The sequence below is a fragment of the Amia ocellicauda genome, chromosome 8 (genome assembly GCF_036373705.1).
Source record: "Amia ocellicauda isolate fAmiCal2 chromosome 8, fAmiCal2.hap1, whole genome shotgun sequence".
Lineage (NCBI taxonomy): Eukaryota > Metazoa > Chordata > Actinopteri > Amiiformes > Amiidae > Amia > Amia ocellicauda.
The window spans coordinates 19013671-19032560 of NC_089857.1; the positions used below are offsets into that span (position 1 = coordinate 19013671).

At 41.0% G+C, this 18890-nt stretch overlaps 2 protein-coding genes across 2 annotated transcripts; one reads left to right on the forward strand and one right to left on the reverse strand.

Annotated features, from left to right (window-relative positions):
* Positions 1 to 1322: 1322 nt before the first annotated feature.
* On the forward strand, positions 1323 to 14792 carry nop14 (NOP14 nucleolar protein homolog (yeast)). The gene is made up of 19 exons (XM_066710550.1): positions 1323 to 1477; positions 1959 to 2150; positions 2742 to 2876; positions 3683 to 3824; positions 4036 to 4181; positions 4291 to 4422; positions 4722 to 4844; positions 5174 to 5305; positions 5448 to 5775; positions 6831 to 6961; positions 7079 to 7164; positions 7319 to 7454; positions 7598 to 7699; positions 7936 to 8089; positions 9278 to 9437; positions 10035 to 10182; positions 11146 to 11264; positions 11575 to 11730; positions 12326 to 14792. The coding sequence occupies exons 2-19, from the start codon at positions 1959 to 1961 to the stop codon at positions 12423 to 12425; spliced, it is 2622 nt and encodes an 873-aa protein (XP_066566647.1). The 5' UTR covers positions 1323 to 1477; the 3' UTR covers positions 12426 to 14792.
* Positions 13893 to 17259, reverse strand: vimr1 (vimentin-related 1). Its single transcript, XM_066710551.1, has 3 exons — positions 16689 to 17259; positions 14992 to 15654; positions 13893 to 14183 (listed from the first exon to the last, which is right to left on the reverse strand). The coding sequence occupies exons 1-3, from the start codon at positions 17152 to 17154 to the stop codon at positions 14104 to 14106; spliced, it is 1209 nt and encodes a 402-aa protein (XP_066566648.1). The 5' UTR covers positions 17155 to 17259; the 3' UTR covers positions 13893 to 14103.
* Between the last annotated feature and the right edge of the window lie 1631 nt (positions 17260 to 18890).

Below are 18890 nucleotides of genomic sequence, written 5' to 3' on the forward strand. Positions count from 1 at the left end.
TGCATTGAAAAAGACACTGGTCGATGTCAAGGCTTGGCTCGGGCAATGTAGGCGCCCAGTGAACCAGGGGACTGGTTTGCAATGCGTTTTGCTGCAGGGCGGATTGGCTGGGTATTTTATTGAAAGCATTTGTGAATGTAGAGCTGAGATGATGAGAAGTGCATGCATGTGTAGCATATAGCTTTGTAAAAGTGGGCTACATTTTAAAAAGGTAGAAAATGCACTGCGATTATTGATTGGAGTAAAACACTTTCACATTTGCTTTATGTAGATTTGACCAAACAACATAGTATTACCTATCCTAGTCACTATATTACAAAAAAAAAGCTTTATATTCACATATTATGTGTGAAGCAGATAGATTTCCCATGACTGTGAAAGATGAACTGCTTGCAAAACAGGCAGCACACACAATTTACATATTAGTTGTTTTGTACACATTGTGTTCATACATTTGAAAATGTTTTGTTTGCCTTTGTGGTTAACAAGGGTCTGCATCCAGCCATGAACAAGAATACTAAAAGGGTTCATTATGGTTTATTTTGGTTTTTTAATGGGGAGATATTTTCAATTAGCTGAATAAAAGTGGGCTTTTTCTTTTGTTACTACATGCTTGGCTTCTTCCAGGAGATGGTGCATGAAGGAGATGGTGTATTGTATACTAACTGGCCTCTGTCTCCAAATCTAGCAAAACAATCTTCCAATATAAGGCCAATATAGTTTCTTAACCCCCCACAAACAACCCCACAGGAGATGTGTGATGATCTTTCTTCAGGAATGCTTTTTTAAACTCAGAAACATTTAGAAATGCAGCAGATGATCTGACATAGATTGTTGTGTGGGTTATTACATTTACACATTTATTTTATTTCAATATGCTTATATATTATTCTGGCAATACAAGCGTACAGTGTGACTGAATAATGAAGCCACAATTATTATTATATTTCTCAGCAGATGCCCTTATCCTGGGTGACATACAACACCTGCAAAGTTTATGATTTCATCTTCCATGTGGTCCCCTTCTAAGGTCTTCTTTTTTCATCTCTTGAAAAATTATATACACTTTGGGGGAGGGGAGGGGGGGGGAGAGAAAGTAATCCTGCTGAGAAGGAAAAAAAATGTAAGACTGCTTTCTTTACGTGGAGAAGAAATAACTCCCTAACTTTTGAGTTTTCCATTTCAATGGAAGATGTGCATTTGTGATTCATTTGTCAATATTGTGCATCTTCTGCCTCTGGCCCCTGTCCCAGGAGGACTACCTGCAGGGGGCGCTACGCACAGCCCGGCCGGATGAGCCGGTTCACAGCGGAAGTGGTTGTTCTGACCTCCGACCTTTCTCACTGTAACCTGCGTGTGTTGGACCAACGTGGGTCCTGTTTAGGTTTTGAAATACTTGTAAGTGGTCCTTAGTTTGACATTAGCTGGCAATAAAAGAAGGCAGAGATTTGATTTGCACAATCTTCGCCCCTTGCATGTAAGTACTTCCTTTTATAATGTACGTCTGAAAACAGGCATTGGCATCGTGGTGTGGTAAGCTAGATGTTTGCAGAATTATTTACAAGGTTTTTCATTTCTGTGACTGATTAGAATATAGACGATTTCAGGTGTTGCAGCCGATATTGTGTTTATTATTAATGAGAAGCTGGTTTTTACAGTAGAACAGAACCCGCATTTTCTAATGAAATCCAACATCCCTCAAAACAAACGTTATTCTTGTTTAGTTTGTGTTTATCGATATGATGATAATGATCTTATAACTATAAGTATAATGTGTGTGTTGCCTGCTTGTCAATCAAAGTGAAGAGTGTAATGTAGCTGATTTAAAATGAAATAAAAACATTCAAGCTGCTTTTTGAATCTAGCTTTCTCTGACTGAGAACAGGAATACAGCCAGGGAGGAATCTGCTTGCTGTGTTAATTGTATTTATTTATTTTCCTTTTAACGCATACAATAGATGGTGAAGATGGGCAAACCACAAAAGAAAAAGCAGCTTTCCGACAAAGTGCGGAAAGCAAAGACTGCCACCGACATCAAGAACAACCCCTTCGAGGTGAAGATCAACAGGAAGAAGTTTGACGTCCTGGGGCGGAAAACTAGGCATGATGTGGGTCTGCCAGGTGTTTCCAGGGCTAAAGCCATCCAGAAGGTAAGACCTCCATCTCTGTTGACAATAGTAGTGGGAGAGGTCTGTGCTCAGTAGTTATCTATACAAAGAACATGGGCTTCATACCTGTATATACAAAAGGGCTGGATGCTGATTTTAATCTAAAAAATACCAGGTCTGCTATTAAACAGCTGTTTATCTTTGTAACAATTATGCGGACATAGACCTTTCAGAGAGAAGCACCCCCAACCGTGGTGGGATTGTCTGTCCATCCTTGCGTGATGCACAATGCTAAAATACTGTATTATATGCTCAATGTACTTTGCATGTGTCACAACCTAATTGTCAAGGCTGTGCACCTACATATGTCAAAACTCTTTAATTACAGTTGCTTCTTGGAATGGTCAAGATATAATTCACTAATAATAAACTTTATTATACAAATAATATAGACTTATGCTGTTCAACATGTCTGTTTTAGTGCTGAATCTTAAGATTGGATTGTGCAGTGCTCAAAGTCTGTGAGAATGTGATTTGTAGTGTCTTCAACAGAAGGCTATAACTTGTCCTTGTAAGTCATTAGCAGTTAATATGATTATTAATCTGTGTTCAATGTTTTCTGGTCTGTTTCAGCGAAAAGATACGCTGCTGAAGGAATACCAGCTGAAAGGCAAGTCCAATAAGTTCATCGATAGACGTTTTGGGGAATATGACACCAAAATGGCTCCAGAAGAGAAGATCTTGAAGAGGTTCGCCCTGGAAAGACAGGTATTTTCTCGTCTAATTACAGACATTAACTGGAATAATGTATAGTTAGAATGACCAACTGTCCATCAGGGTTAATTAATTGTAGTTCAGTTCCCAATATTAGATGAACTTTCCTGTGTTGACTTCCTCTCATTTCAAAGGGTTTGATCATTTCTTTGCCTCTGTTCTGCTGCAGTTCCAGTTCTGCACTGCTAGGTGGGGATAAAGCTTGACTAGATTTTCTCAATTTGTGGAAAAAGCAGAAATTAAAAGAAAAATAGAAAGGTTTAATTAGGGATACACATGAAGATGCATATGGTCTTATGGCTACATTTGGATTGTTTTAACAGCATTGACTAAAATTGATTTGGACTAGAATATTGTTCCCATTAAGGTCTGCACTGGGTAGAGGGTTACATTACTTGGTTAACTTCTGTTATGGTTAGGATTGAGTTTCTACTGTGCTAACTTAGACATGTAGATTCAGATTGGGCGTAGCTTCCATTTTCGGCTTTGTTCAGAGATCTGGCTATTGTTAGGTCTAATAACTGTGTGGTAGCCCTTTGGCCCTACAATATAGAATCACAATTCAGAAGAAAGATTCAGAACTTTTTAAATTATTATTGTTATAATTATTTTTTCAAATTACCTGTTATCCTTGTGCTAACTGCAGTTTCTTCAGGTAATGTAGAAAACTAAAAAACTAAAAATCAGAATCTCGGAAGAAAAAATAAAAAAATCTGTACATTTCTGGTTTTCTACATAATGCTTTATTTAGTAATGACTTGTCGGCTCACTTTGTCTTTCCTGTGGATGTTTGTCTAAAGCGGAACCACGATAAGAAGGACAAGTATAACCTGAATGAAGAAGAGGAGCTGACCCATTACGGACAGTCCCTGGCCGACATCGAGAAGCTCAATGACGCCGTCGACAGTGATAGTGACACCGAGGAGAGGGGCCTCCTGTCAGGTACGGCACAGGATGTGTGATAGTCCGAGTGGCACGTCTCCTTTTGCCCTCAGAGTATTGAAAGGTATTATATTGTAAATATGTGTTCAGCTGTTTTTAAAATGCATTGATCGGCTTAACCATTGGAAACTGGACGAACAAAGTGAACAAATGGTCAGATGTGGTTTTTCTCCTTGTCTTCTCCATTGTTATGCCCTCTTCCATTTGACAGCTGAGCTCACGGCGTCACACTTCGGAGGTGGGGGCCTGTTGCGGAAGAAGGCTTTTGGAGAGAAGACGGACGATGGCGGCAGTCATCAACCCAAGTCTCGTCAGGAGCTGATTGAGGAGATGATTCTGAAGTCAAAGCAGGAGAAGGTGAGGGGAGCGGTTACCTACCTCTGCATCTGTGCCAGTGTAAAAATGCTTGTTTTCTGCCGGCCACCGTAGTGCCATTCAATAAAGAAAAATGAATCTTGTTTTACAGCGAGAGCGACAGACACAGAAAGAAGAAGCACAGGAGCTGACGGAAAAACTCGACAACGACTGGAAATCTATCCAGAGTCTTCTGGCTCACAAGACCCCCAAGTCTGAACGCAAAGAGGAGGAGAAACCAAAGGTAGCTGTGCAGCACACCTCTGAAATCCCGCAGTGTTCACAGATTGTCAAAAAGTTAATGTATATAATTAAAACAAATGAGTGGACAAGCATTACATAAACGTGTGTATGTGATGATTATAAATGTAGGGGTTTAAAAGGCCATGGATTTCAACAAGGACAGGATAGTGGCAGGTCTGTGAGGCCTAATGAGAATGGCAATGGATTGTGGTCAGGGACACATCCTGGAAAAATGTCCATCACAAAGATATTGGAGCACTGCAATATTAAAGCCATGCGTCTCTCTCCATTGTGTTTCAGGTGGATGAGTATGACATATTTGTGCGGGAGCTGGGGTTCGAGATGAAAGCTCAGCCCTCTGAGAGGATGAAGTCGGAGGAAGAGCTGGCCATGGAGGAGCGAGAGCGTCTTCAGAAACTGGAGGTGTGTGGACGGTGGCTTACTGGGGGCATTTTGAATTGTGCAGCAGAAAGCTTTGACAGTAATGTTTAAAATGCAAACGGCTCAAATGTATTTTGTAATTGTCCCTTGCAAAGCGTTTTAATCAATCTTATACATAAACATGCTTACTGTAAGCTTTTCCTCTATTCTAATCCATACATATGAGAAATATATTGTTTACTATTTAACTTTCTCATCCTCCATTCCCCTAACATGTTAATTCCATTGCCATCATAGAACATATAATGTCCTTGATAGAACTTTGTCTTGATTTCTATGGAGTTTTTAATACACTTGTCTGTTGTATCCAGGCAGAGCGCCAGCGCAGAATGCAGGGAGATGTTGAGGAGGTCACGACCAAGAAGGTCTCCCATCTGTCTGCAGACGACCTGAACGACGGTTTCATCCTGGATAAAGAAGACCGCCGCGCTCTTTCATACCAAGTACGTGGCGGGCATCTTTGCTAACGCAGTGTGGTGCTCACTGAAAACACTGCGGTTTCAAATAGTAATTAGTTTAAGTAAGACTTTTTTTTTTAAGAATTAGAACCAATCGCTGACTGTTTGCTCTGTTCTGTTTGCTTAGGATGGGAAGTGGAACATAGAGGAGGAGATGGAATCTGGGAAAGAAGAAGAGGAGGAGGTGGAAGGAGAGGAGGAGGTGGAGGAGGAAGGAGAGGAGAGTGATGAGGAAGAGGAGGGGGAGTCAGATGAGGATGAGGAGGAAGATGATGAGGGTTCGGATGACAGCCACTCGGACTTGGAATCGGAGAATGGCAGTGAACAAGAAGGAGATGACAAAGTAGTGTCTGGGAAGGAGACGGCCCAGAGCGCAGCTCCGAATCCCCTGAGTGAGGAGGAGAGAGCAGCCCAGCAAGAGGCTGCAAAAGCTGAGCTCCCGTACACCTTTGCAGGTCAGTGGATGGGCTCTTCCTCTTTCTTCCAGGAATATCCCAAGATATGTGATCTGTTCTTCTCATTGTAAAGGAACACCAATGAAAACTCCTTCCTAGATCGCCAGAATCTCGGTTTAATTCTTCAAACTAGCCTAATGGGAACTCTGTCTGTGTCTGCGGGATCCCCAGAGGAGATTAATAATTCAAATAAATAGTTTGCACCTGTAAATTAAAGCACGCTTTCATCTCATCAGTCATGGCAATTGGTTTAATTAGCTGCAATTTGAAAATAATTGAATAAAATCACCCAAGTCTATCTGATCATACTTCATGGTGCAGTAAGCCTTAAATTAAAAAATCAATTTGCCAAAGCATACCTCCCTAGTGTTGACTGTATATTTCTGTTTAAAGGTTATTTCAAAACAAGGGTACATTGTCACCTTCAAAGCAGTTGCACACCTTTAGGCATGGAAGTTGAGCCTTTGTGTATATATTATATCATATAATCCTTAGGTATAAAAATATATTCTATATATGCCCTATAAAGTACTTTACACAGAATTGTAATGTTTTTATAACTTCAGTTACATTACAAATGGTTATGTGCTCATCATTGATTGCAAGAGTGTTAAGTAGGGTTGCAATGCATAAGCACCATCTTGTGGCCAACTGGCAAATAAAATAAATAAATCACAGCTGGGCCGAAAGTCATTGTGCCATTAAAGCGGCCATGACAAGAACACAACCCAGATGCAGATATTTCAGTTGTAGGTCTCGACTGACTGCATAGTTGTGATAAATTACGACAAATATTGCCTTTTACATCATGTGCTTATTTAAATAAAGCTTTATTACTTAATTAAGCCATATTGTTTAGATCTGTTTGGGCTGTGTGTGTGGTGGAAATGTGTAAAAATGTTGGACTGTTTGAATGCCTCACTGATCTTCAAGGATGATTAATTAATTTTGAATTATTGATCGATCAGGAAACATTTGAAATCCCAAAAGTACTGATGCATAGACCCACACTAAAGATGGTTTCTGACATATTTTTTTCCTCCCCCATTTCGTAGCTCCAGAGTGTTACAGTGATTTGCACTCTTTAATCCAGGGCCATCCTCCTGAGAAACAGTGCATTATTATTGAGAGAATTCAGAAGTGCAATCACCCCAGCCTTGCAGCAGGAAATAAACTCAAACTTCAGGCAAGTTAAATAGCTTTACCTTTCTACCAGGCCTGTTATTAATCCACTTTATAAAATGTTTTCGTCTCACGCTTTGTGTAATTAACATCCCTTTTTTGCTATTTGCTTATTTTACAGAAATTATTTGGCTTTCTTTTGGAATATGTCGGAGAACTGGCAACCAGAAACCCACCTGAGCTGTTGACTGTAAACAAACTCATCCCGTGAGTGCCAGTAAACTTTACGATTCTTTACAGAAGTTTAGAATAGGAGTTGTACATGCATCTTTACAGTGTATTTGCAGGATAAATAATTAAAAAAAAAAAAAAAAAGATTTACTTGCTACATTTTGTTTCTAAATGCGTTTTCCCCCCTCAGGCACTTGTACGGCCTGTGCCAGATGTTCCCTAGTGCTGCCTGCAAGTCCCTGCAGTCGATGCTAAGTGACAGTGCCCATGACATGGAGGAAGCGATAGAAGTCAAAGGGCGCACGGCTTTTCCTGACCTCGATATGGTATGCAGTTCTCTTATCAAAAGATTGTTCACTAGCCTGCTCTGCTGAATGTCACAGAGACTACCTTGTCTAACCAAACGGGTTAGGAAATAGGAATAATACAAGTTTTCTTTGACATCTAAACTCTTTGTTTTTTTTCTCAGCTAATCTACCTGAAAATCGCAGCATTGTTATTCCCTACGTCAGATTTCCGGCATCCCGTCATAACACCAGCGTTGGTGTACATCAGCCAGGCACTCACAAAGGTTGGTATCTGTGTGAAGCGTTTATATGGGGCTGTACAACACAACAGTTGTTCACGTTGCTGAAGTGGACATTAGCTGCAAATTAGCTGTATGGTGGTATTACAATTCCTAAATGAATACGTTTAAAAAATAAGCCATGAGATTTGTTTTTGATGTGCAACCTGTCCATAAATCCCTTGATTAAGAGGTTGTTATCCAGCTGATGTGAACTGATCTGGTTGTGTCTCTCTTTCCAGTGCCCTGTCACCACACCAGAGGATGTGACCACAGGGCTCGTGCTCTGTTGCCTCACTGTAGAGTACATCTCTTTCTCCCAGCGGTTTGTCCCCGAACTCGTCAACTTCCTCCTCGGGGTCCTTCACCTGGCTGTCCCCAACAAAACCGCATTAGGTACTTCTTCTGTGACTCCTGTGTTTTTTGAACTGTTAGATTTCGCTTGGTGTTTGCTGTACCTAGGAAGTCACGCTCACACAACAAAGTCTGAGTTCTGAGCCGCCCTCGTAGTTCAGTGAATTAAAAAAAGAAAAAAGACCAGTCCATAAAGTGGATGAAACGCATAATTATCTAGATTCAGCATTACTACTTTTTGTGCACTTAAGATGCATCTAACACTTGACAACTTTACAAATTCATTTTTGTTCTCATTACCTTCCTTAAAAATAAGTAGTTTTATAAAATTATCTGCTTGTTGATTAAGTTGAAGCCTTGATTTTGTCATGTTGGCACAAGTAAATTGAAAGGAAATTCAATTAATTTGCTTTGGCTTAAGCTTTCTTTTCTGGTGTGCGACAGCATTACTGGGTCATACTTATCGGGGGGGGGGAACATTGATATTTTTGGTGTAGCGGAACTTTAGGTTGTTTTTGTTCCCACCATCTGTGCTTTTGTACAGAAACAAGCTGTTTTGTAGCCTTGTATGTTTTTTCTCGCTGCTTGTTAAACGGAACTTTCTGTGCAATTTTCACACTCTTTAAAAATACTGTAGCAGTTCTGTCATTGAAGGCCACAGAGAATAGCTTAGATATGAAAGAGAACCTATAAATACCTAATAACGCAAACTGATAATTGGTTCCAACACGGCCAAGATTTAGTCCTTGCAACAGCAGATTTAATACATTAGCAGTGGGTCGTGAAATACCTTCAGCGTGCTGTCACTTCATTATCCTCTGCAGTGAGCTCTACTCAGTTATAGGTCTATAAGGAAACCCAGTTGTTATAAGAGTTGTGTTTTGGCCTTTCTATAAGTAAATGCTGTTCAATACATAAGTAGACACTCAAAAATATTATAAACACAAGAGCAGATGCTATTGTTTTTTCCAATAGTGAAAGTTTCTGCCTGTATTGATCTTTCATTCCATTGCTCCTCTGCCAAAGTCCGATCTCCAGCTTGTTTGGGTTTTTCCCTGTAAAAATGCCACATTATCCACCTCTCCTATGAGTACCTTCCTTTCTCCTGCTGTCACCACATCTCTAAAAGATGACCTGAAAAAATAAACATGAAACAAGTGAAAATAGTTGTTGCATATATTTAAAGCTTTCAGGTGCATAATACCAAGTTCTGTTCATTGAATCTTTCAGCTTACACTCTGGTACCACCCTTCAAGGCCACGGGGAAGAGCGGTGACCTGCTGGTTGTGAAAAATGCAAAAGCAGCAGAGTCGTGGACAATGAAAAAACAGCCCCTGTCTGCTGTCTATGGGCTGCACTTCACTGATGAATTGGATAGAGACCATTTCAAGTAAGGAGACAAACCCTATAAATGTTCACACACAATTTGTCATTTACTTTATATTAATATTGTTGTTTTTCCTCTGAGGGAAACACCGCTAATTAAAATACTTATTGTGTGCGTGTTGTGGAAACACTGTAGTTATCAAGATAGTGTGAGTCCTAACTGAAGACAATGTCTGTGTAGATCCCAGTGCAGTGTTACTCCAGGAAGTGTGAACAGTGTCATAAGCAAGTGTGTGTCTATTAATTCTTACATCACCTGAAGTTTGGGATGAGTCAGCCATTTCGTTGCAGCCAGTTATTGTTAATATTACAAAAGCTCGGTGTGCTTGTGGTAGGAGGGATTGTCTTTAACAAACAATGAGCTTCCTGCTGGTCACTGAAAGATTTGTTGGAATTCAGTATATTGTTGTGTGTGTTCCCCCCAATAATGTATGGATGTAAAACCTGTGTGAATTTACCTTCAGTGGCAAGTTCCCTTTTTTAGTAATTGCTTAACAATGCTGACTTAAAAAAAATACAAATAAAAAATAGTAAGGGTTCCACAATAAATATGTAATGTTTTTTTTTTTTTAGTTAATTAAGGCCATCTTCTTTTTCTCAGGTTGTCTTCTTTGGCTACATGTTTGGACCTTGTGAAACGCTGTACAACGTTGTACCGATCCTTGCCTGCCTTCTGCAAGATTTTTCAGCCCATAGGAACTCTGCTTTCCAAACACCTTCCTGTAGAAATGTATCCCAGACACCTGCAGGTCAGTGCTGCTCGCCGCAATGATACCAATGAAGCAGATGGAGAATACAAAGTTTTCCCACAGGAAGTTTTAGTTACAGAAACTTTAAACCTTAAATGAATCAATGATACCCATCACTATCGATGGATGATTAAATAAACTGTTCCACTCGGTTCGGTCATTCTCCTTTTTACTTTATTGTATTTTCTTGTCCTTTTTGTCTGTGATGCCCTGTCCATGAAGCCAAGTGGTTAATTGCTTCACAGCTCTATGATTTGCTTTGCTCAGATCAGAACGATTATATTGATTTGCCCTCTGAGGGGGAAGATGGCTTAGTCTTAAATTGTAATGACCAAAGCTCAGCCAACAGCATTGTTTATAACATAGAGCACAGCACCAGCAGGAGGAAAGCCCGATTCAAGGAGAGGCCGCCCTCCTTTTGACTTCAGAGGCTGGTAATACTGGAGTGTAGTGCGATTTCACTGGGGGATCCAAGCCAGCTCAATTCATGGCCATGAGGAAGTGCCTGAGAAATTCCTCGGCAGGGAAAATTATTGCCTCTGTGAAACATCGATGGAGGGAATTAATTAGACTGTGTGAGTTCACAGTGGGAGGCAAGATGTTCAGCCTCAGAACTGGCATGCCCTGGGTGGCCAGCAGCTAGCGTTTTTGAGACGAATTTGAAAATCCCAAACGTGAAGAGTTTTGTCTTTTGTTCTCCCTGTGAAGACACAAACAAAGGACAGGAAAATTAGCTGCACGTGTCATAAATCTATACATTTAGGTTGTTTCAAAATTCAGCAATTAAGGAGAAAACTAATGTCTTGTGAATACACATGCATTAATAAGTACACGTGAAGAAAACGTTACTGCTGGAAATCTTTGTCACTTAGCAAACCCTTTGGGGTGGCAGAAGAACTTTACAGTTCTGCTTTTGTTTGTCATTGTTGTTAATTGCATTTCATTTGTTGTATCTCTTTTTAGGATCTTCACCATGAGATTGTGGAAGCCATAAAGAGCAGTCCAACATCGTTCGCACCTCTAGTGTTTGAAAGAAGGAAGCCTATTCCTTTGAAATTATTTACACCCAAAATTGTGGAAGTGTAAGTATGTTAAAAAGCTCTTAACATTGTGTGTGTGTGTATATATATAATATAATATTTTATATATAATTACAGTTTTATGAGGTAAGATAATTTAAATGTAAGCTGAAATTGGCAAAATTTTGTACTACCGAATCACTACTAATATAATGTGAGGCCTAAAAGTTTTCATCAATAAAGCAAAAATGCTGTCCTGTGATGGAGTGGTTCTCAGGAGGACGATGTTGGGTCCGTGTCAAGAGTTGGGGGCTTGTTTTCTCTCTCAAACCTTACTCTCTCTACCATTTTTGTCACTTATTCTTGGTTCCAGTCTGGACTACGGGAAGAAACGGGGCTGCAACAAGCAGGAAAGGGAACGGGAGAGGCTGCAGCACAAGTATAAGAAGGAATTCAAGGGAGCTCTGCGGGAGATTCGCAAGGACACCAAGTTCCTGGCCAGGCAGCAGCTGTCTGAAGTCATGACCAGGTACTTCAACCCTGTCATCCTTACATGTGGAGTTTGTATTAGTGGACTCAGGACCACAGGAATTAGAGCTGCTTTTGTTTTGCATTCTTTCATGTATTTATAAAGCTGAAATGGAAAAACATACATGCATTGCTTTGGAAACCTACCAGACTGTTGTTGTCCTTTTTGTGCATTCGTTTCAGTGCACTGCTGGACCATAATCAGATTGCTATCTAAATAATAGTCTTCATAAATACTCTTGCGTTTGTGCTCAGAGAATTAGCTTTGGTGTGCATAGTGTTTTTCCATTGTTGTTTTTCTAAACATAGTGTGTGTGTCTCTGCATGCTGAAGACCTTAATGTTCATTGTGGGTGGCAGCCTACAGGCAGATTGTTGTAGTTAGACAAATTGAAACACAAGTCACATAATCTGTCTTGGGAAATGTTTTCTCTTTCCATTTTGAGTTTTGTTTCCCTACATTTTTTTTTGTGTGTGCATGAAGTAGAGAACTTGCCTTTGTTTACTTAAAAGATAGGTCTTTCTAGTTCGTACAGAGTGCTGTTACTCAGTGTGCGCTCGGTGGCATTGTGTGTGACGTGTGGTTTTGTGCCACAGGGATGTGGAGAGGAAGAGGAAGGTGAAGGAGCTCTTTGGCAGCCTGGCGACGCAGGAGGGGGAGTGGAAGGCCCTGAAGAGGAGAAAGAACAAGAGCTGAAGCTGCTCACATTGATGTTCTCTACCCTGGAGTGTTTCTGGGCCTGATGTCATCTAGTACATTATCTAAAGAATTTGGGATCAAGTTCGTTCTTATCCAGTGTAAAAGGCAGATTTTGCTGCACCAGCAGTTTCCGTGGTAGAATCATAACTGTTTTTTATGAAAATTGCTGCCGTCTTCACTTTTAAACTTAAGCAGTGTCTTTTAAACACACAGCCATCCAAATTATGTAAATCAGCTGTATGGTGAGTGCTGCTGTAAAGAAACGCCGATGTCGGCATCATTACTGTTTTTTAAAATAAATTAACATTGAAAAGTTGAAAGGTTTCATACAGATCTAAGAAATGGAGCTTCATTTTTATTTCATTTATTTGTATTTTTTCATAATGAACAAAGGATTCACCTGAAATAGTCTCTCTCACTGATGTGAAACCTCTCTTCATTGGCCCGTATATTGAAAAAACACTCATCCCCCGAGGTTATGTGGTAATTGCCTCCCAGGCCGTTGATATTGAGACAGATGTTGAAGCAGAAGTGTCCCTATTTGAAGCCATCGTGAAAATTCAGTAGTAAACCGTAAACCGTTACATTAACCGTAAAAAAAAGTTATCGGAGAGCAGAGATGATTTCGATTCGAGCGCTGACTGCAGAATGAAACTCTGGGGCCCCTCCCGAGCACCTGTGCAGTGCAGTGCTGCTGACGTAAGTGAGGAGCAATGGAAGATGAGACCACATCGGTCGTGGGATGACTATATATTTAAATTCAGAAGGGTTTGTAATTACTTCTCAATCGTTCACAGAAATATTTTCATGAAGCCAACTTGCTGTCAGACATTTCAATTTGGTATAGTGGCCAAACCAAGTGACCAATCCACTTTATGCAATCTAGAATATTACTTCCCATGGTCCTCTACTATAAAAATTCATGACTGCAAGTCTTGACTTTTGTGCCTCACCTGTCAAGAACATCACCAGCCAGAAGTATATGTAATGGAATATCAGTTCAAGAGGGTGTACATGTTTAACGAGATCATTAGTTTAAATGAAGCTCTGGTGGCCTCAGTACTTACACTGCTTAACTTGTAGTTGCAAAGCCCTAAACAGAGTTGTGTATGAAGTCTTCCCATCTCACTATGCTGGTGCAATGTCATCACAATGTTGCAAAGATGCTTATTTTCTAGTGTTGTTTGATCCCCAGTCCAAATGCATGCCACAGTAACCTGTCACTTTTGAGGTGACCAAATAGTATGAACCATTCTGAGAGTGAAACTTCTTAATCATTTGCAAATTCCCTACATTTTTGCTAGTGGTGCTGCAGCTTTTTGAATATTCCAGATGCATTTTGATCATTGTTTTATGTACAGTACTTGCATACTGCACATCTATTAATATTTTGTTATTGTTCTCTGGAATGTGTGTGGAATGGTGAGGGGGTGTGTGGGTGGAAATCCAACACACAACCAACGCTGCATTGAAGTCAAGCTTTATTAAGAGGTTACACTCTAGTACTTGGTATATATGTATGTGAACGATCTGTCTGTTTGTTATAAATGGGGAGGGTTGGGGGAACAAGTGGGGGAATATGTTTTCATTCACAGGAGGCCAAGTAAACCATGCCTTAGTGAGGGGCGGGTCTGGTCTTCAGAGGGCTTTTGCAGGCATGCTGGTCAGTGGGTTCTCAGTCTGTCACTTTGGTGGTCGTGTGGGTTTCCACGCTGCGGGTCACAGAGGTGGTTCTTTCCTCTGTGACTCCACGGACTGAGGAGAGAGAGAGAGAGAGAGAGAACAGTCACTTCCATTATTTGCAGATCTTCTCTTTAAGCCAGAAAAACAATACACTCGAGTTTTGTAAACTGGCAAATGTTTCTGTGGGAGTTATATAGGAACCTACACTGACATATATGTCACATATCAAGGCCTGGTTCATTGCGATAATATTTTATCCAAACGTTAAATGTTTGTGACGTGTATTTTACACTGGGTTACTAAGGGTTAAGACACCAAGTTAAGATTCTGCCTATATTAGGAACAGTATTCCCTACAGGTTTAAAACTAGGCACAGATACCCACAATATATTAAGTAAAGATTTACTATTGGGTTAGGGTTGTTGCACTTGTGATATGGTTGTTTAGTCTACACAAATTGGTACAGAATTTGAGTGTAATGATGAGGAATATTCATTTCTTGGGTATCATTTATAGACATTTTAAAGAATGGATTTTCTGAGAAAGGCATTTGCAATTGTATTCAAAAATATTGATGTCTCGTATATAATGATCCAAGATCTCTTATACAATACGAGATCTCTTTTCAAAAATGTTTTCACAAATGTAATTTTAAATAAAAAATCATAATTTGTGCCCTTCTCAATTAATCTGATGACTTCCAGTCTCTGCACATGTTGGAGCAGAATTGTCATTTACAAAGAGCATAGTAAGAGTTGTACTATATGATTACAGGAAAAATTACCACCCATTGGGTAGTAAAGCTTTTTGAATGGTGGGAAACATGAATCCCTGCATTATACTCCTAACTGGTACTTGTATTACTTTTGGAGCCACCCACCTGAGATGTTTTCGATGCCCAGCCTTTTCTCTTCGCCTTCCAGCAGCTTCCTGTAGGTGGCGATCTCTGCGTCCAGTTTCAGCTTGATGTTGAGCAGCTCCTGGTAGTCCTGGAGATACTTGCTCATCTCTAGCTTGGTCTCGCAGAGCTGGCACTCGAGCCGGTCAATGAGGTCCTGCAGGTCCGACACCTTGTCCTGATGGCTGAGCTCCATCTCGTCCAGCTGCTGCTGCAGGGCGCTGTTGCGGCTCCTCAGCACGTCGATCTGGTTCTGCAGGTCGATGGCCTGGTTCTGGAAGATGCTGATCTCCTCCCTCATGCTCTTCATCTGGTCGTCGTGCTGGCTGGCGTGCACCTTGAGCTTGTCGAACTTGCTCTTGTACCACTTTTCGGCCTCCTGGACATTGCGGGCGGCCAGCTGCTCGATCTCGGCCCTGATGTTGCGCAGGTAGGCGGCCAGGTCGGGACGGTCGGAATCCAGCTCGGCGGTCACCTTGGAGGACTCTATCTGCTTCACGAGGTCCGCCACCTCTTCGTCGTGCAGCTTCTTCATGAACTCGATCTCGGCCACCAGCTGCTCCACCCGTTTCTCCAGCTCGGCCTTCTGCAGGGTGGCGCTGTCCACGTCCTGCCGGAAATCGCGCAGGATCATCTCTGCCTCCTCTGTGTGGGTGAGGAAACCAAAATGCGGTTAATGGTCGACGGTCATCTCTTTGGGCGAAGAGAGGGTGAGTTTGTGTCGTTTGTTGCACTGTGGTATGTTTAAAACAACATTGATATTAATACGTTTGCTCATTGTGTAGCCTACTGTTTTCCAGTTTCCTTCAAGGATACTGTATTACTATTGTACTGTAATTTCTTAATTTGTGCAGCTGAAGACAGTTTTGGTTTATTTATTAGTATGCAAGGGAAACAAACTATATAGGAAGTGCAATTTTTTTTTTTCTTGGTAATCTTTTCATTGCACAGAAACAGCTACATATTTAGATTTAATATTCAGGCAACTTGTTATTGGAAAAACTAAAACAAAATTCTCTAAGCATAGATTTTATGCCAGATGTGCTCAAACTATTTTTCACAGGAGGGACTTGATGAAAATTGTGCAAAGTGCCAGCAGAAATTAAAAGAACAAGTTGAAAGCTTGCATTTCCAGACAAATGCTTTATCTTTCCAACGACAAAAATACACATTTCAAATGCTTTTCAGAATGTTATTAAAAACGAACTGATCTTTACTGGAGGATTTGCAGATTATGGAAATATCACCAGTGTGGAACAGGTTTGCTTTTCAAAAAACTTGAGCTCCTGACTTCTTATCATAATCTGAGATTCCTCATGAACACATTCAAGGAAATTAATCACATTTTCTTATTTTAGTTGAGTTGTTTGCCATCTCCAGATTTCATTATTATTCTTCATTAACATGCACAATGTTGCTTATCTGGCAATACGAGAAAACATCCTGCAATTCATAAGACAAAATGTAATAACTAGTCTCATCCAATGTAATTACATGTAAAACGCACATTGTTTTTACACTGATGGAGCCCTTGTAATAAACTGAGTCAGATGTTTCTCAACATGTAAAACTGCAGTATATTTTATTACATTGATAAATGGATGGAAAGTGTCAGACCTATTTAAGCTCTTGACACCTAATGACTTTGATGGCACTAGTTCGCAATATGAGAACCACACCTTTAAGTGCCAGCTCCTCTTCGACCTTCAGTCTCCACATCTCCACATCCTCCTCGATGTAGCCTCTCTCGATGTCGGCGGCTCCCTTCTCATTCGTCAGGCTCTCGATCAGCTCCCTCATTTCCTTAAACTTCTGCTCGTACTCCTCGGCGATGCCGGTGGGGCCCCCTTTGTTGCGGGCCTGCAGGGTGGCCAACTGTGCCCGCAGCGTGGCGTTCCTCTGCTCCAGAGACTGCACCTTCCCGATGTAGCCAGCGAACTTGACGTTCAGCTCCTGCATCTCCTCCTTCTCATTAGCACGGTGCTGGTGGATCTCCGTGCCCAGCACCACGGCGGTGCCTTGGTATCCCGAGCGGCCGCGGTTGTAAGAGGACGACCTGCAGCGGGAGGGCGAAGGGCTCTGAACTCGCATCCTGCTGGAGCCGCTTACGCTGAGCGTTTTCTGGCAAAAGGACGTACTTCTCATGGCTACTGATGTTTTATAATTCTTGCTCAGTTTCTTTTCGCTGTTCTAGTCCTGTGGAAAACCAAAACGACTGCTTGATATTTCCCGGCACGCCAAACGTGGAATTGTCTCTCTCCGGCCTTGTCTGGGCCTTTTATGCAGCCATTAGGAATGTTGCATCTACTCTTGAAACTCACGCAGGTTATAGACATATTTTAAATCAGGCTGATGACCTCCTTCCAAGACCTATGCTGCACGCTTCATTAACTGCTGTGGCATTGCATTGTCATGAGGAGCGTGGAGTGGAGCTGCATGGGCCCGGCTTCGCGCCTCACTGCCACATGCCTCCGGGAGCGTGTATGGCGCTATTTTCCGTTTATGTCTCAGGTTGGACAGTGGGCAGGAGGGAAGGGCATTTTGCGCTTGTGGCAACACTTCCCAAGGTGTCTTAGCAACGGGTTTTCCTATACACTCCCTATTTAATATATATAAATATATATATATATATATTTGTGTGATAAGGACACATGGAAACATTCTTTACAAAATAATCGGTTTCCCAGAGTCTACAATGAGACAACTTCCTCTGGGTAAATCTTGTTCAAAGGAAAATCCAACAAAACTCTTGAGTTTCATGAGAACCTTCCTGCTTACTCTTTGTGTTGATAGCTTCTTGTCAGATCTCTATCACACATGACTAATTTCCACCAAGATGATTTCTGATGTTGGTCCAAAAGCACAAGTGGTTTTATATTTATTTGCCATTATGATGTTGTCAGTACATTGCAGGGATGATGTTGCTCTTGTAAATTATGTAACAATTCCTTTTTTAAGGTGTATCGTTTAAAGAATTAATAGGGTAAAAACACATCTTTCAGTCATTTTGGAAAGAAGATCTAAAAACGCTAATAACTGCTAGTCATGCTCTTCATTTCGTTAGAGTAGTTAACCAGGTCTGGAAATAAATCGGATCAATCAGTAAACTAGTAAAACGTCAGTCTGGCCGTCTGCGCTGCACAGTATGAAGCAGCCACAATTCTGACTGGTGTTCACAGCGGATGGTGTGACTCCCGTGATAAGATATGGGATTTAGGATGCTGTCTGCTTGCCAATTTCAAGCCGTATTGCCCTTGCATGACAGCGCCAGGAAAGCATTTCCACAATTTCCACACCTCTTACTAAAATGTAAAAATCACTTGGGGTTTTGGACCCTCCAGCCCACACACTACCAAAAACACATTCACACAGTCACACACAACAAGGGAGCACATTAAATACAATTTCCAGTTTTGTAGACAGAGTGCAGAATGACATTTCAGGGTGACAGAAGATATGTTCCATGACAGAACGGCAAGGAGGTGAGCAAGATAAACTACTGAAATGATTTTTGACCCCTGTACGGTTGTGTACATGCACAATGCTTTAATTCGTTCTAATATGACTGGATATGTATGCCCATATTTTAACATGATATATTAACATGATTAACATGTTGCATGATGTATACACATTATAAATACATTTCTAACTGTCACACAAAATAATACTCTAATGTCTGTCAACATCTATCGTACCCCTAATGTATGCAGGATACTGTAATGACAAATCATAACAGTTATGTGTCACAGATGAGTACAGGTTTGCCAGTCTCAGATATGTGTAGTTGTGTTATTAAAAGTGGAGACCTATAAAGAGGCAGCACTTTCGCAGCTCGGTGCAACCTGCTCCTGTTACAGTAACCACCTTCCTCTGTCTTC

Bases quoted from the DNA above. Each gene is read 5' to 3' on its own strand.
- nop14 (XM_066710550.1), top strand. From the start codon at position 1,959: ATGGTGAAGATGGGCAAACCACAAAAGAAAAAGCAGCTTTCCGACAAA. The intron at 4,182-4,290 runs GTGAGGGGAGCG...CTTGTTTTACAG, and splicing joins TGAAGTCAAAGCAGGAGAAG to CGAGAGCGACAGACACAGAA. The intron at 11,731-12,325 runs GTACTTCAACCC...TTTGTGCCACAG, and splicing joins CTGTCTGAAGTCATGACCAG to GGATGTGGAGAGGAAGAGGA.
- vimr1 (XM_066710551.1), bottom strand. From the start codon at position 17,154: ATGAGAAGTACGTCCTTTTGCCAGAAAACGCTCAGCGTAAGCGGCTCC. The intron at 15,655-16,688 runs GTGTGGTTCTCA...TCACCCACACAG, and splicing joins AGAGGAGCTGGCACTTAAAG to AGGAGGCAGAGATGATCCTG. The intron at 14,184-14,991 runs GTGGGTGGCTCC...CTCTCTCCTCAG, and splicing joins GGGCATCGAAAACATCTCAG to TCCGTGGAGTCACAGAGGAA.